At 40.1% G+C, this 18,351-nt stretch overlaps 1 protein-coding gene across 2 annotated transcripts in view; it reads right to left on the bottom strand.

The window, feature by feature from the left end:
- CPEB4 (cytoplasmic polyadenylation element binding protein 4) overlaps nt 1-14,735 on the bottom strand; it is a 41,742-nt gene extending 27,007 nt beyond the window's left edge. The window contains exons 1-2 of one of the 2 annotated variants that reach the window (XM_009568038.2): nt 12,293-14,735; nt 3,934-4,015 (exon numbers count right to left, since the gene is read on the bottom strand). In XM_009568038.2, the coding sequence (XP_009566333.1) occupies nt 3,934-4,015; nt 12,293-13,414 (1,204 nt within the window). In that variant the 5' untranslated portion in view covers nt 13,415-14,735. The remainder of the gene's footprint in view (nt 1-3,933; nt 4,016-12,292) is intronic. The other variant, XM_054079902.1, reaches the window with a different exon arrangement.
- Between the last annotated feature and the right edge of the window lie 3,616 nt (nt 14,736-18,351).

Here is an 18,351-nt window from a genome sequence, read left to right as displayed (position 1 = left end):
GGAAAAGAAAGAACTAGTTCCTTTTCTAATCTGATATTCATAAAATACTGTCAAAACTATTTTGATCCCTTCCATCAAAGAACACTTTATAAGGTTCACCTACTTTCTTCACATCTGAAAGTTTTTCACATCAATATTAAGGGGCTGATGATTGCTTTAAAAATACAATTAAGGAGCATCTGCTTGCTCAGAGAAATCCTGAATGGTGCCAGTCCTTAGCATTCTGGCTTTCTTATCTGTAAAACGTAGATCTGCTGTTCAACTCTCTCCCACTGTCTGCACACACACTCTCACCTTATGCTACTTCTAAAACCTTCCTTTTTGCGCATAAGTGTGTTCAGTCTGTAGAGATTATTTCACACTCATAGCACTCATGCAGATACTGTGCTATTTGCATGCAATTTCACAGGAGCACTTTGTAGTGCTGGAAGCAGATTTACTGGCCTGCTGCTTTAATCCATTTCACCTTGCATAATTTCCAGGCGATAACCTTATATTCTAAACTGAACCATAGGATATTTCAGTAATAAAGCAGTCTGTGGTCATAAAAGTATTTAAAGACATTTCAGTGTCATTTAACAAGGAAATATTTAGTCAATCTACTACTATTACAGTAATGCTTAAATTGCCATCTGGAAGACCCAGATTCAAAAAATCAGTTTCTGGATCCCAGGCTCAGCTCACGAAGGCCGAATATGTTGTAAAGAAGATGCAATTAGTCTCCAGGGAAAGGCTTCTGCAGGCTGTCATTGGCTGTGCAGCATGCAGCACGCTCACTTGTGTGGATAAAAATAACATATTGAAATGGCAGCTGCTCAGCGAAGGAAGAGGATTTGAGCAGGGATAAAAATATACTTTAAAAGAGGGGGGGAAATGGTAAAATGCTTATCGAAAGTGTTAAGGGTGATATTGAACCTCAAGCAGAAAATACTATTTCATGTAGCAAGACAGTTGACAAACATAATTACTACTGCTCTAAACAAATCCAAGGCTAGCACAGTCCTATCAACTTAGTCAAGAATTAGATACTGTGCATGGATTTTGGTAAATTTTGAAGAATTCTACTTAAAATTGTATTATGAGATCCAAAACCTGCTGCTCTGAACATATCGTTTAAAGACAGAAATTATTTCCAAGACACATCAGGTTCCAGACTGTGACTGGCATCTATTAGCATGTCCAGACTCTTTCAGTTGTTTTGAAGGCATATTTTCACATAATGCCTCTTTCTCTTAAGTCCATTACAATATGAAAGGGGGTGGTATTAGTGTTACATACTGAACGTATTTTGAGTCAATATTAAAGCCTCTCAAAAGCTCAGAAGATAGCAGTGAGATCTATTAGTGAGATCATCTAAATTATTTCCATGCCATTCTGAGATTGCTCTCTACAGTATGATTTATTCGTGTCTTGCCCAGGCTATTTTTAAAGCCTCAAACCCAGAAGCTTTTCCTTTCTGAGAGTATCCAACTTTAGTTTAAATGCACTGTATGCACTGATTAACCCATTTAAAATGCAAACCAAAAAACCTTATAGATCTGCTTATTTAACTGTAGGGGCAGGTGTTTGAAATGGCATCAAGATTTGAACTGACAACCATAATTTTAAAATAATTTCTAGATCCAAGGTTTTTCAAGATTCTTTTCAGTTTAAATAAAAGTGAGGCAAGATGAGAAAAGTGAAAAAAGGAGAGACAGATTCTCTTAAGACATAATCATAGAGTACCTGATACAGATGGGAAAAAAAAAATCACGAAAGGCTTGTGATCACATGGGTCCTTCTTCAGACTTGACTTGAAATGTTTTGTACCAGCAAGATACATTTTTTTTCCAGCTGTATCAGTTCATTTAGCTAAAGGTATTTCCTCTCCTCTACAAATCCTGACCTACTTAGAGATGATCAGTGCAGCATTACCACAACTTGAAAGATGCTAGTTTGAATAAAGATCCATTCCAAGGTATATCACAACAAATAAGTTACTGCATTAAGTCTGCTATGCCTGATCAGCAGCAGTCAAATTCAGTGTACTGCATATTTCACTATAAGCAAACAATGTTTTTGCTGAGGAAATCCTTGAAAAAGTATTTCACAAAAGATCACTTCAGTCTTTCACCTCAGTTTTGAGGCTTTTTCTTTATGGTTCTGTAACTATTAGCCATGAAACAGAAAAATTCATAAACAACTTAAAAAATAATGCAACACCTGATTGATATTACCGTGTTCTGATCAGTATGATACAACACACATAAAACTTTAGACAACTGTAGATGACTCTGCAGAGAAGATTAACAAACAAGCTTAAGCAGGAATTACTGTGTACCAGAACTATACGTATTCTTTGTTGGCACACTTTTTCCATTATTCTGAAAACACAATAAGCACTCAAAAAATATTTCATTTGCAAAGAATCTTTTCAAAGCATTTTAACTAAAAATAATACTGGTGTACAGAACTACCCTTTTTGTTGCTGAATACATATGAATATATATGAACTCAACTTTGTTAAATTCAAATTTAAAGGGAAATTGTATTTGTTCCTCAGCCACATCACCTTGGGTTGTTATCTTGCCAGCTTTCAGCAGCTAAAACCTGGGTTAGGGCTGCCTGACAATTGGACTGAAGGTCTCCGGGCAAATTACAGGCACTGCAGTCAAGGAAGGACACATGGTTCTTGATTGAGTATACAATGCTGGTGGTATAGGACGTTGCCAGACAGCATTGAAAACAAATAAAAGCTATTACTACTTGTCATTAATAAAAGCCTGGTCCCCACCACGTAAGGAGGGGATGTATTTGGGGGTTTTAATTCATTTGGCTTTACTTTCATCTATATCAAGCTCTCCTTGTCATTTTAATACATGCATTTCTTGGTGCTTCTCATCACCGTGAATTGCTGCATAGTACTGTGCACATGCAACACAAGCTGCATTTCAAACCATAATGAATGCAAACAATGCAACTTATTGCCAGTTTATCAAAGGTTGGTCTTCTGAGCAAGAATCACTATTAAAACAAGGTAGATTGCATTAACATCATAAGCCTTGATGTTGAAAGGAATTTACTTTCAGAAACCACACATACAGGTTTGGGTTTTTTAGTGGTCCTATGACTGGTAACAAAACTGAATGCTTAGATAATTTTGGCTAAATAAGTGTTTGACTACTTTTACTTATACAAGTAACCATCAAACTGAAATAGGTCACTCATTATACAAGACAAGAATAAGAAAAGAGACTTCTGGATTTTGTACCTTAAGCAATTTCTGTTCTGGTTTAGATGAAATATGTAGACAAAGCTTTGAATATTTTGTAAGTTGAAGTATTTTCAGAGGAAGACTACCTCTGCCAAAAAAATAAAACCCCCTAAAAATATAAATCCCAACTGTAAGTCAGTTCAACTCCCTTTTCCTTTCTCAATGGTACAAATAATTCTGCAATTCAGGGCACGAACAAAAAGAGAGGTAAAGATCTAAAAAAAGAAAATGTGATGAAATACTCATTGTTCTTCTGCAAATGACATAGGTAAACCTCATTCTTCCCCAAGACAGAAAGAACTGTAACTTCAGAAGGAAAACGCTATTAAGCAAGAAGCTATATCTCATGGAGCTGCACAAGAATTGTGAAGCTGATCATTTTTACAGGCTGCACACATTGTATCTATTAAAAACAACACTGAGGGACTTAGACAAAAGATCAGCTTATGTTTGTATTTTGCACTGTTTTGTATAAAGACAAAACACACTCAAGTGCTCCTGTGTTGCAACAGCTTCAGCTAGAGCCAACTGAAAAAAAGGAGGCCCACCCGAACTGACTGACATGCATTAGGTGCACAATGTAACTTCACTTTTCCTAACCAAAACTGAAGTCTTTTACTCTAAGAAAGTAACATCTTCCCAATTATTTACTTCAGGAAATAGACTCTGTCTAAATTTACCTTTCAGTGTATCATTTTCAGCTCTCATTATGTCAATTAGTGAGTTCTCCAGAGAATGCATGTCAAAAGTCCTTGTGCGATCCTGCAAGCAAATACAAATAAAGCCACATTACTACACTAGAGTTAAACAAAAACATATACAACACTAATGTCAGTCTGACACCGGAATATTAAGATTAGAATATTCTTAAATATTAATCTGACCTATATTTATCATAACCAATCATGTAAGAATCTCAATTCAATATTTAGTTTGTATTCCTTGCATACTGTTAAACTTTGTTAAAAATAATTTCACTGGAAGTAAAGATCATATCCTGGGAGACAGAACTGTAATAAGAAATCATAAAATCGGTATTTCAGCCCAAATTAAGACAATCTAAATTCCAGAAAAACACAGAATTTCCTTCACCTAAACAACTACCTCAACAACTTAAATAATCTAGTTCTGCACAGTCAGTTCAAATTCTGCATAGTTATAAAGTATTCCATACGAGCAGCAGTGTTCCAAATACTCTGGTTTACTAGGTGACAATTCTGATTTTTAATCCCCTGAATTCACAAGTTTGGTATTCTAAGCATTACTGGAACGGAAGGAGAACTGAAGAAAAGGGAGGCAAGATGTCTCATGTACCTCGATGTTTCATTATCTCAAGCATTAGAAGTATACTTACCAAATATTTCTCCTTCGTATTAACCAAAGTCAACATTTAACACATGTATGGTTCAGACTTCCCCAACCAAAACAGTAAATTTCACACTTAAAGATCTGATGCTATAATATAAAATATCCCAGTACTACATCATTTTAATTAGCAAATTCAGGATAACTGCAAATATATATAAAATTCGAAATCTTTACAGTATCATACAAGGTCACTAATGGAGGCAAAAAATCAATCCCATTGACAAAATTATTCACCTATCCATGTTATCTATGTATGTATACATCTGGAGCAAAAAAATGGAATTGAACTGGTTAGCCAATAGGGACACCACATTCTCCAATAGAAGGTTTCTGTTGTGAGGAGTTCATAGTTTTCCCCTTCTGAGCGAACCACTTAGCTGTCACTTCTGCAGTATAAGGTCTGTAAGCTCCTAATCATACCACAAACAACAATTACCTGGTCATATTCCTAACTGCAGTCATTAGCAATCACCTAAAAAGGAGGATTGCCTAAAATACAGCCCACATTCATGCTCACACTCTCCAGTGGTCCCAGTAACTTGTCATAGCAGTGGAGAACACTGGCATAGGCTAGAGCACCCTCAAAACTCTGGCATATTGCTATCTATTTCTTGCCAGTCATTCCAACAAAAAGTCTTTGCTTACAGCACATCTAATCATCAGGGTCATTTCCTAGTGCTGAATTGCCCAGCCCCAACACTCTTGGGAAGATCAGTCTCATCCCCAGGTTGTTTGAAACTATTTGCTTTTCCATGTCCCTGCTCATTAATTAGAAGATGGCAAACTGTGCTAAGCATAATTCTAACAGTCAATACTACTGTTACACTGAATTCAGATATATTCCTGAAATTAATACAGCAGTCCACCTCTCTGGAAACACAGAGTAATTAAGTACTTGGTATATAAGTAAGCCTGCATATATCTATCCCATGAAAAGATGTCAGTCATGTATGCCCTTAGTAAAGACCAGCCAAAATGCCACGTTCAACTGGTTCAGAGGTTTGCACAGGACTTATAATAACACTGAAGAGTCCATGGTTCTGGAGAAAGTCATCTTTGGTAGTTTTTTAGAACTTCTATGCAACTTAAAGGCCTTTTAATTTGAGGCTGCTTTGAAAAAAGTAGCACAAATGTTGCCAGCCTTAACTTCCAAGATGGCAAACACATTTTATCAGAAACACAGCACATTGGAAATATATATATATATATGCCATACATGCCTAACACACAAAAAAAGACTGATGACAGGTTAGTAGCAGCAGCCATAGTGCTGAGGAAACGTGTAGCTGTAACAGTCAAGATATTGATCATTAACTGGTAACTAAACGTGAGCTATTCTTGAACACACATTATTTATAAGTTATAAAATAAATAAGCCAACTTCAAAAAAAGTGATGTTTTCTTCAAGAGACTTCATGTAGAGAGAATTAATAACAATATGGTGGTGTTTTTAATAGACTAATTCACAAAGTTACAGGGCTTTCCATGGAGCTAGACTGCTTACTGTATACTTATTTATTGACTTATAAAGAAAAGATCTAATGGTAATGACCACCCTGGAATAAAGCAGGGTATGCGCATTTCAGTAACAAAATAAGTTAACTACAGCCTGATATTATTAACCCTGGCGGATCACAAGAACTTGGCTTTACACAAGTTTGTTTAGAGCACCTAAAATTTTGCTTTATCAGAGGGCTCAAAGGGCACACATATTTATCCTTGGGAAACAGAACAGAGGCAGAAAGACATCAGGTCAAACATAAGGCCACAAAAAAAAAAAAGAAAAACAACCAGAAAGACATCAACACGATGTCGTACATAACTACGCTTAAAATGTGAGCCAACAGTTCAAAAGACATTCATTAAACATAATTTTGAATGAGCAGTACTGTTTTTACAATAATATATAGGAGGTGAGGGGATCTGCTTAAGAGAGAGTTGCAAAAATTCTACAACAGCAAGCAGCAAACACTACTGTTTTGAAATATACACTGACCAGCTCTGGATATAGAAAATAAAATTACTCTGATTGTCCTGCTGTCTAGAAACCATTTATAAGTATGTAGAGTGCTGATAATAATGCAATCTCATTGTTAAAGTATAGAGAGTAGAACCCAGGACTTTATGTCACAACTTCGTCATTGGATTCGTTCATTATGGGCAAAACACTTTGGTGACTACAGCAATCTCCCCAGTAGCACCCAGTCAGATTATTTTATGTTTAGAGGTCTTGTAAAAAGTGGAACCACTTGCAAACACGACATCACTAAATTCTAATTATTATCCAATTATATTTTTCAAAGTCCAAAACCATTTCATTCCAAAAAGAAAGTCACTTGGTACTAAGCATGTACATTATCTACTGGGACATCCTCCTATGCAAAAGAAATTAAACATGATTTTTTCATGCACAGGAAGATCATACTTTGCACTTAGAAGTCCCATACCTAAATTTCTCTTGCACATCAAAAAAATGTACATCTACCTTAACTGTTAAGGTGCAGATTCACTATATTAAATCTGCATCCACAGCATTATCATCACCTGAATTTAGATTCCAGAACCTGAGAGCTTCTTTTCACCAGTTCCCACGATGGGCCTCTCAGTGCCAAAACCCCAAGCTATATGAACAATAAAGACTGGCAAGGTATGAGCACTTGCTGGTGTATAAGGCTGTGCCTAATCTGGTAAAATATGATTTCTCTGAAGACTGAGGCATGAATAACAATGTAAAGTATGCCATTGCATTAAGCAATTTATTGAAGGTGATTAATCCGTATTTATGGAGTAGATGTAGTTGTAAAACTGGCACTTATTTATTTAAATCTTTGCAGAACTAGATTACTTGTGAAAATCAGAAAACTCACAACTACATTTGCTACCCTCATTATAGCACAGGAAGCCTGAGACTTTCTGAAACCTTGTACCCATTTCCCACAATTAAAAAGCTTTGTGTCTCAGGCAAAACACAGTTTGCAGAGAGGGAATACTGCAGGTACTAACTACAAGTTCCACATTTTCCTTTTAATTACAAAGCAAATTTGGACTTGATTATGCTTTTGGGTAAGCTCTTCCTCCTTCCCACCCTGCAAATGCTGTATTCCAGCTCCCAGTCCAGTATCCAGTGAATTAAAGGCTTTGAATAAACAGGTTTTTCCTGAAAGGATGTTTCTGTATGCTGCCCTGATCATCTTTTATAGCTTCACCAGGGAACAATAAGAAAAAGCTGGAAAAGTTAAGTGACGCATAACATCGGAACTTTTTTGGGAGAGAGCACTTCTGGTTTAGTCAAACTTGAACTTTTTTTTTTTAAGTGTTAGAAATGACAGACCTTTATAAAAATTTCCAGTAACATGTCTGATTCTATTTTAGCCACGTATTTTTTCATGTATATTCTAGAAATTATCTTCCACAATATCTTGTGTTCTCAGTCTTTGTGCTGGGCTGCTAAGTATGCAATTTTCAAAGCGAAATGCTTAATAAGAGCACTCCTTTTAATCTTAGGAAAATACAAACATAATTCAAATAGCTTCTAACAAAAGCTCTCTTTAGAAAGAAACCCTGAGGTCAAAAACACACAGGAGGGCCAAAGCCAAAGTATTAACGTCAGCAGTAAGTTTATAAAACAAGAACAGTGTTAACTTCCACAGTACCTCACTTGTGCATGTCATACCACATTAGAGTGCTTCTCATTCCACAGATCAGTAGTTGTGGGGAACAGCATACAAAACACTAATTACTACACAGCTGATGCAGCTATAGAAAAATGAGTAAACAGACATTTAAAAATCAATCTTCAGGTATTTATTCCCTTTTAAAACGATAGCTTTAAATTTCTTGGAATAATTATTGTTGCTAGAATTAAAAACAAAATTCTGCAAAGCTTTCTGCAAAACAGGTAGCCTCATTTTCTGCAACCAACCATCATAATTTCTGAAAAGGCTCCTCAAAACCAAAGAACAAGTTTTAAAATAAAGAGACATGGTAAAGAAATTTATTTGCAAAATTCCTTCAAGAGGACAATACTGGTAAATGCATTCAAGAGATTATTTTCTAATTCCAATTCCCTGTGTATTTGTTTAATGCACTTATTAAATCAACCCATTTCTATGGGCAAACAAATCATGACGTATAGCTCAGAATTAAAACACATTCTGTAATCACGTATGTGTTTTCTCAAACATTCCATATCTGCCTGAGGGAAGAGAAAGTCTCTCTGGCACAGACCCTCGATGGATTTGGAAGGGGTTATATACCTGGAAATCAGCCACTGCAGAAGAAAGGAAAAAACATTTTGAACAAGTGGATATAATGAACTGCTGTCATGTACAAAATTCTTTGAAACAGGCAGTTATTTTCAAGCCTGATTCCAGGAAGAAACACAAATTATTTTTAAGCATTTTTACAGAAAGCTGAACACTGTTGCTTAACTTGCTTGTGCCTTCAACAACCAATTTAACAAACATCGTCACGCATTTGAAGATGAGATCTGGGAAACTGGAAATGCCTATCAGAGCAAGATTTACGCATTGCATAACAGGCAGGATGTTCCACTCTCATAAGGAAGTGCAAGCACACAGCAGAAAGAAAGCCAAAACAATCTTGAGGGCAGTGCTGCAGTAAAATGCAATTACTGAACACTTAGCTTGTCACTGCTGTTAGGAGAGAAGTAGAAACAATTATTTAAAAAAATAAGTGACTTTGTAAGATGCAATAATCACAGTCAAAGTATATTCATTTATTGATTCTCAGGGAAGGCTGTTTTATCCAAAAGACCTTTTATTTTTTTTTTATTTGGGAGCCGTTTTTTCTTTTGGAGACCATTTCCTTTTCAAATGAACGCACAAAGAACAATGGCTTTTCTCTTTTCAAAAAGATCTTTGAAGGGGGAAGCCTGCCCAGTGGCTAAAGTACAATACCAAAACTTAATTTCATTAACAGATCTAGTAACAAGTCTTCTCTGACCTTGCTTCCAGTTCCATCTCTGCAACGAGGTTCCTACAAACAGCTACTTCTGAGATGCCGTGAGACGAAATTCCAAATAAAATACACAACAAAAAGCAGGTGGTCTTGCATGCAGCTCTCGATACCAAGCAAGCAAGCAAGCAATTGCAAGATTATCAAATAGATCACCACGGTATTTTCCTTTCATCTGTGCCATTTGGCATCACATGCGCAGCAGTATTTGAAATGAGCAGTAGTTCACGTTGGTGGCTTATAGGGACATTATGCAACACTGTCTCTTCCAAAGAGGAAACAAGCACTTACACTTTGTTACCATAAGATTTCCATCAAAACACAGACTTCTGTGTTTCACCAAGCATTGAAGCAGAGGCAAGCTTTGAGGGAAAAAAAATGTGATCCCCAAGTGTTTGCAATTGCTGGTTTGCTTCCTGTCATCTAAAGAAACTAACTTTCACTAGATTGCAGCAACACTTGTTAATGATTTAAGCAGCAAAACATAAATATTAAATGAAAGGGACAGTTGTATCAAATTACTCCATTATGTTGCTGCAGCAAAGACAGCTTTCAATTATTTCCTAAATAGGAATCTAAGAAGATTCCTGTAACAAAATAGCCTTATCCAGTACATGACTGCATCATCAGGGATACTTGGTATATATATATGCTGAACACAAATATACAATAAGCAAAACTCCTTATTTCAGCTTTGAGTCAGGAATACAATCAGAAAAAAATAAAAAGACAAAGGCCAAATTTTATATCATTTGTTTCCAGCGATTCAAAAATTCACCACGCTTTCAACACACAATTTACTAAGTGACCAAAGGAACTAAAGATTTTATACAAAAGAAAGTTATAAAAAGCAGTTGTCCAATATGGCTTCAAAATTAATGAGCATCTTCCTAGGTCTGCAGTGCTGAAGTCCTGTTCTGCTGCCCTGCTCTTTTCTTCACTGAAGTGACAGTAACAGACTGGAAAGCACTTCACTCCAACACTTCCCTTTTCTTGGCACGAAGAAGTGTCAGACCTGGTCTTGACATGTACAGCTTCATCTCATTGTTTATGTAAACAGATACCAACATGCTGCACAACAATTATTTCTTTACCATGATCAAAATACGTGTGTCTGATATTTTATGCTTGGAACATAACCTAGAAGTCAAGGCTTACTTTGCCAATTTCCTGAAATTTCCTTGATGTCAAACCAAGTACATTTCTATCCCTGTGTATATATTTGGGCCTTATATACAGCAGCAAGGACACACTTGATCTCATTCTGTCACTCTGAACATCAGCTATGTGTCAGGGTACAGAATGAATTAAACTGTGAGCCAAGCCTTGCTGCAGTGAGGCTGAAAAAAGACCGACACCAGCTGTGTCCCTTTTTCTAATGGTTTCAGTGTATAAATTTGGTATGCTGGACACAAGTTCATTATATTAATTACAAATCCTGACATTAAAATCAATTATTACTATGCATTCTAAATTTACAAGGGCTCTACCTGATACTGAACCAGCTAGGAGCTCTGCAGTAGAAAAAAGGTCTCTAATGGAAAGTTATTGCCAGCAGCTGCTCTGTTGTCAGAAGGCTGCATAGGCAGGCCCTGCAAACCAAACAGAAACTGAACAGTTCACAGAGAACTGAATAGTTCCTACATCTGAATCCACAAAGGCATTATTAAATATATTTATATTTCATTAGGGTGCTTTATAACAGGAGAGAGACAGTGCATGGTTTTTATCTACAGATCTTCTGAATTATTTTAAAGTAGGTCACCCTGGATCCTACAGCACAGCTAGAAATTACTGCAATCATTTTGAAATTTTTACTTTTGCCCTCATTTGAAGATCTTGAAAAACAACCCACGAAATGTAAAAGAACTCTCAGGGTTTTGGATTCACCCTAAAGGAGTTTACAAAAGGCACACACACATAAAAGCAAGGTTTAACCAGTGGTCAGATGAAGAGTACTTCTGTTTTAATTTTTGCTGCAAATTAGGGGCAAGATTATACAGTTCTTTTCAAATTCATAAAAAGTCAGCCAAGAAGGAGAGGCTGAACTGCCAGACAACCTGCCTCTTGCCAGGATAAGGCCACATTAACATATAGGAGACCACCAACTAAAAGTCATCCAAATCTGTTTCTGGTGATGATTTAATGGCCTGTAACCAAAATTTAATGCCATTAATTTGGAAAGCAAACTGCATTGATTGCATGTAAAAAAGAATAAATAAATCAAAGTTTCCAAAAAATGTTACAGAAATTATGTTGCACTCCAAGTCCCTATGACACTGTAAAGCAAAATACAACCACTCAATACTTCTTCTCAGATGTGGTACATTCTCGAACACTTCATCAGGCAGCACTTTTTTTTCCTTGCTCCTTTTTGTAGATATACTTGGTACTCCACTAAATTTGTTCATCAGCTGTTTCTGGATGTATCTAAGTATTAAGCTGAAGGACGCTGGCTAATACAGATGTCTGGTGGGCCATAGATATTTATATGACCACCGCAATTAAAAAAAAATCCATGATAAAACCCATGATTCACAGCTCCGGGCATAATTCACACTATGACATTTCAAGTTAGACACATTTTTTTTTAGGTGCAAGCACAAAAGTCATACAATCCGACATCCAATCCTATCTAGCCCAGTTTAATGCACTTAAATGTTATTTTTCTTATGGATATAAGAGCATGCTCACCTGAAAAGGAAAAATGTTGTCAGCTCTATTCAAACTGTCTTCCATCCACGATTTTGGAGCAAAGGCTGAGCTGGGTCGAGCATATTTCTGCAACTGGATATGATTACTTGCAAAATTCTTCTTTAAGGGAGAGATGGAGTTCAGGGGTGTTATTCCCCCGTTCAGTCCCCTGCGGTGGTCTCGACCTTGGGACCCACCCCACCCACCATATCCACCACCACCAGGGCTCCATGAAGATGGTGTAGGCGATGGACTTTGGTAGCTGCTCCATGGAGAAGGTGGCTTGTTAAGATTATTAGCCAAATGAGGCAATTGATTAAAAGCAGCATTTCTATGTGTGAATGGAGGTGGATGAGGACTTGCAGGAGACCTCCTCTGTTGCTGATGCTGACTGTGGTGATGCTGAAAATGGGGGTGATGAGGGTGGTGTTGAGAGAGGGGTCCAATTTGAGGGGAAAAGCTACCACCAAAGCCAGGGCTGACGTGATGTGGAAAATTCTGAAACAGCAGAGCACCATTATTAGCCGAGGCAGTAGGGACCCCTCCCTGGTGAAAAAAACTTGCATCTTCATTGATTATTGTAGAAGAAGAAGGAGCTATAGCTGCAGACCAGTTACTAAAACCAGTCAGAGAAGATGCAGTGGATGTCAAGGGCTGCGTCGAAGTACCTAGCCCCGAAGCCTCTTGATAATCAAATCCTGTTAACACCGGCGATTCTATTCTTATTTTCTCCTTTCCACTGCCATTCTCTGAAGAATTATCGCCCTGATTTTCTTCAGTTTTAGCCTTCTCAGATTCAGAGAGCATGCCTGCTTCCTGACTTTGGCCAGGGGAAAGCTGCTGTTTTTCTAGGGACTCTTGCTTTTCCTGTTGCTGAGTTTTAGATTTTTCTGACCCCAAAATCTCATCCGGGATATTATGGGCAGCTGGAGCAGGAAAAAGCCAAGCTGACCCAGCACTACTGCCATTGGCAGCTGTGTTATTATTCATAAAAGCAGCAGGGCTGGGGGTTGCATTTTGATGATGGTGTGGAGGCTGCAGATGTGGATGAAATCTGACTGGAAAAGCTGACTTATTTCCAGTGTTGTTTTGTACTAACACTCCAAACCCGTAATCCCCCATTTATTATATTTAGGGTTTGAATCCTCCCTGTAAGAACAAGTTGATGTTTAGTGTTTACCTTGTCCTTTTCTGAGGCAAGATTAGCAAGTATCCTGTTTTTACCGAGATATTCCAGTTTCTCCCTCCACGCTATGTATTTCAGATTTGGATAAAGAAGCTCGTTTTTTTGCAAAAGATAGATCTCTTCAACTATTTAAATGCGTGAATTTGTGTCCGTTTCCTTCCTCTGGCCAAGAGGAAGGGAAAAATAAATCTTTGGTTCACAAAATAAGAGGTTTCCTTTTTTTAAAGGAAATGCACAGCAATGAGAGAAAAAGCTTCTGGGGAATAAGGAGATTCTAACTATCTCGTTTTTTCTTTCCTCAGCAGCCTTGACTCGCCCATAAATGAGTTAAGAGGGAAGAAAAAAACTATACAATGACGTATGGTCCCCCAAGCCCCTTGGCAGCAAAAAATAGATTTAAATCTGGAATAATTTAATACATCTCTATAATCTAATATATATTTGTGTCCTGTTCAAAAAAAAGTCTTTGCTGTGGGTAAGGGAAAAATTTACCTCAGGATCTCAGCATTCAGAAGAGTGAAAGGGGGGAGCAAGTTGCAGAAGACGCTTTTTCGTGCTGCTGGGTTTAACCTATTGTATTTAGTAATAATATACACTCTGTGTGTGTGTGTGTATGCGCGTGTGTGGCTGTTTAAAGGGGTAAGATCTTATCTCAGGAAATTAGTATTCTGTGTGCGTTGGGTGGGGAGTGAGTTGTGCAGAAGGGTGGATTCTTGATGCTGCTCCTTTGGGGCTGGGTTTCTGAGCTCGCCAGACTTGCTTCTTATTTATGATCCGATATTTGCGTGTCCTTTATACGAGTCTCGGCTGTCCGGAGAGGAAGATTTGCATCTCAGAAATCAACACGCAGCGTTCGGGAAAAGGGAAGGGAGGGGATAGCGAGATGCGCAGGAGGAAGGGGAAGGAGATCTGTCTTGCTGCTGCCGAGAGGGTGGTTTCTGGTGCGGGGCTCCCCTCCTTCCACCGAGATCCGCGCGTGACGAGGTGGATGAGTGCTCGGGTGCGGTTTTAACTCCTCAGGGACCCGGCATCCAGCGGGGCCGGGGCGGGCTCGTCTCGCCAGGTCCCGCGTTCTCTGTGGGCAGCCCCGCGGTGTCCCCCCTCCCTCGCAAGAGTCCTGGTGTCGGGGAAGGCAGGAGGGGTGGGTTTTACCTCAGGAGAGGAGCAGCCTCCGGCAGGGAGGGAAAGGCGCAGGCGGCGGGGGGCCGGGCTCCTCTCTCCCCCATGGAAGGCGTTTAACCGGTTCTCCCGAGCGGCGCGGAGGGGACGAGACGGGGTCCCGGCGGCCCCGGCGGGCTGAGCGGGGCGCGGGGCGCGGCGGCGGCGGCTCCTCGGAGCAGTCCTTCCCCTGCTGCGCGTCTGCTCGGCTCCAGGCGGGCTCCCTTCCCCCTCATGTACGCCGGCCGCGCACCGGGAGGCTCCGCGATGAGAGCGGGGAGGGGGGGGGGTGGGTGTGTGGAGCTGCCGCGACACCGGCTCCGGAGGGGCTTCGGTAGCCGCGCGGAGCCTCCGCTGCCGACGCCTTGGGTTTGCCTCTGTTTCCTTTTCTGCCTCCTTCCCCCCCGCCCCCCCTCCAGCGGCCGCCGCTTCCTGCCTTGGTGCAGCAGCCGGTGCCGCCGCCGCCGCCGAGCCCCGTCTCCTCAGGACCGAGCTGCCGCACGAAATGACAACCAGCTGGAGGAGGCAGCGCGGCACTTCCGGTCCGGCGCCGGGCGCGCCCCCGCCCCTCCCACCGGGCACCGCCCCGCCGCTCCGCCGCTCCGCGACGCCATCTTTGATGCGGGCAGAGGACACCCTGCCTGCGGCGGACACCTTTGTTTTGGGCACACCGCCCGCGGATAGCGCGGTAGCCATCTTAGGTAAGGGCAAAAAGGGCAGGTGGATGGTGGCCGAGCGACCATCTTGGACGGAGGGGCGCAGTACCAGCCGGCGGTGGCCATCTTTGTGCAGGGCAAGGCCGGGCTCCTGGGCCCTGTGCGCTGACAGCCGTACCCTGCTGTCACAGCGGGGCTGATCTCTGCAAATCAAACCGTACCCGGCTGCCAGCGTGTGACACCCTCCAGCGCCCCGGGGATGAGCCCCTCGGGGTGAATTGCCCTCTGCCCTGGCCTGGGCCGCCGTGTGTCTGAGCGATCTTGCTCGTGGGATGTGGAGTCCGCAAAATAACGCGATAAGACCTTCAATTTCTGTGGAGAAAATGCCACAATACCTGATTCCTGCTTGGGTTTTTGCCTTTGAAACATGGAAACCTGATATAATTAGGGAGCATTTTCACTGAACTTCCCAGACATTTTCTAGGTTTTCTCCTGCTATTTTAGGAAATTCCAGGTAAACAAATTTTATGTAAGAGGATGGATGGCCTTAAGATGCACTGAGGGAGGTTTAGATTGGATATTTGGAAAAAATTCTTCACAAAAAGGGTTGTCAAGCACTGGATTGGGCTGCCCAGGGAAGCAGGGCAGTCCCCATCCCTGGAGGGGTTTAACAGGCAGGTGGATGATGGCTGAGGGACAGGGTTTGGTGGTGGGCTTGGCAGTGTTAAGTTAATGGTTGGATTCAATGATCTTAAAGATGTTTTCCAACCTAAGGAATCCTGTAATTCTGTGACTGATGTGCCAGCTTGAATATATACCTAATAATTTAGCAGAGAGTTGAGATGTGGCCATTCAGTGTGTCAATAAGCTCTGAGTCTGTATAAAGTGAGAAACAGAACTCCAACAAGATATTGGTGGCTTGCAACTCACTGAAGTAACACATTTACAAGAAGGACAATGAGGGTATGGCTGAGACCAGTACATTCCACCTGAAGCGTGGGCATTACTCACCAGCATTTCTAGTATGCTTACTCTTTCTTCCACTACTACCCATTGATGCAGTAATTCACATGGATTTCAAGTTTCATGTCACAAACTAGCAACGACAGCTGGGATATTACAACCTCACAGTTCTTCTGGAAGTTCTGCTGGATCACACTTATCTTTTCCAGGGTCTCCTTCTCAGCTTCAGTGGTGCAGCTGCCATGAAATCCAAGTGCCACTGCTTCCTTGGCTTTGAATTCCTTCTTCCTCTGCAGGAATCTTACTGGGGATGGCCCCAGCAAGAAATTCTGTCCTAGTAACCCATACAAAGGCCTTAGTTTCTGGTACACTTTCATAGAATCATGGAATGGTTTGAGTTGGAAGGGACCTTAAAAGATCATCTCGTTCCAACACCCCTGGCATGGGCAGGGACATCCCACTAGATCAGGCTGCCCAAGGGCCATCCAACCTGGCTTTGAACACTTCCAGGGATGGGGCATCCACAAGTTCCCGGGGAAACCTGTGCCAGTGCCTCACCACCCTCATTGTGAAGAAATTCCTCCTTATGTCTAGTCTAAACCTGCCCCTCTCCAATTTAAAGCCATTCCCCATGTTACCAAATGCAGTATTTGTCAAGAATTTTATTAAATAAACTTTTCTTTGCAATCGTATATACCTTGTTTCCATGTGTGAAAATAGACTAAACATCGTTTGTGAATGTGTGATTACTGGAAGTAAAATTTCCCCTTTTGCTTAGAGTTTGCAACCTATGTGCTCCCATCTGATATTAAATATTACTTTCCTCTGTATTTTTCTAGTCATAGTGTTATTATTATCATCATCATCATATTCAGGGTTAACAAGCAGTTTTGTCAAGAAGCTATGAATCTGGCTCCAGCAGTAGATTGCTATTAGATGAATAGTTTGGGAAAGACTGAGTAGATGGCCTTAATTTAATTTGAGGCACACCCTTGCAATACATTAGGGTAGATGCAGATCAGCTAGAGTGATGAGAGCAGAACTTCCACAATCTGACTTCAATCACTTTGCTTGACAAACATGGTTTGCTGAAACCATGGGAGGCTTCTTAACGGTTGACGTTTTGATGGTATCAGCTGCCTAGCAGGATTTGTGTCATTTTATTCAACTTCTTTAAGGAAAAATGCCTGAATAATATACAAGGATTGCAGTCACCACATTCAGTTGCAAAGAATAAAAAATCACTAAAGAAAGTGAGTAGTGTCTATAAATAAGCGCATTTAACAAGCTGTGAGGAAGTTGTCGCTTTGGTGACTGGATGACGTAAAGGGAGTCTCAAATAATGTGTCAGAGCTTGGAATGTGTGAAAAACAGCAGGATTTTTTTTTCATTTCCACATAAGTTTTGCAGAAAATAATCATCAGGTCAGCTACACGATTAGCTTAAAAAAAAAGTCAAACATTTTAAAATTAATTATTTTTAATAGCAATAGAATTCCATTTGCCACCTTCTTTTACAGGAGAGACTCCTCCTTTCCCAGCTGTCTACCATCGCAAAACCAAGTGAGTTTCCATGGAGGAATGAAGATACTATTGTTGTTGTTTTTCATTGCAGACACATTTAAATAGTGACAAGCATTCCTAAAAACTTACTTATTGCTCTAGTTCAGCATGTAGCTAACAGTATAAGGAAGAATTTTTAAATCACTTAAGCCATAAACTCAAGTATTTGCACAAACAAATCAACCATTTATCATGTACTGAGTGACACATTGACTTTGCTGTAGCTTATACCATGACCTAACTTTTGGATCATCTTGAAACTTAAGATCCAAATAAAAAAAATCCCTAACCCTTGGGCATTTAAATAATGTGAATCTAACTGTTTTAGAAATTAATCCTAGATTTCCCTTTACCACCACAATAGATATCAAAGAATATTTTTAATAGGAAAGAGGGAGACTTTGCTCTGTAGCATTTGTTCACATACAGCAATGAGATTCAATGTCCAGATTTGCTACCACATCCACCTGCAGCTCAGTTGTGATGTGTCTAACCCTCTTCACCTGAAAGAGGTTTCAGACTGAATTACACTTG

The sequence above is a fragment of the Cuculus canorus genome, chromosome 14, assembly GCF_017976375.1.
Source record: "Cuculus canorus isolate bCucCan1 chromosome 14, bCucCan1.pri, whole genome shotgun sequence".
In the NCBI taxonomy this organism is placed as follows: Eukaryota; Metazoa; Chordata; class Aves; order Cuculiformes; family Cuculidae; genus Cuculus; species Cuculus canorus.
This window is presented reverse-complemented; position numbering and strand designations above follow the sequence as displayed.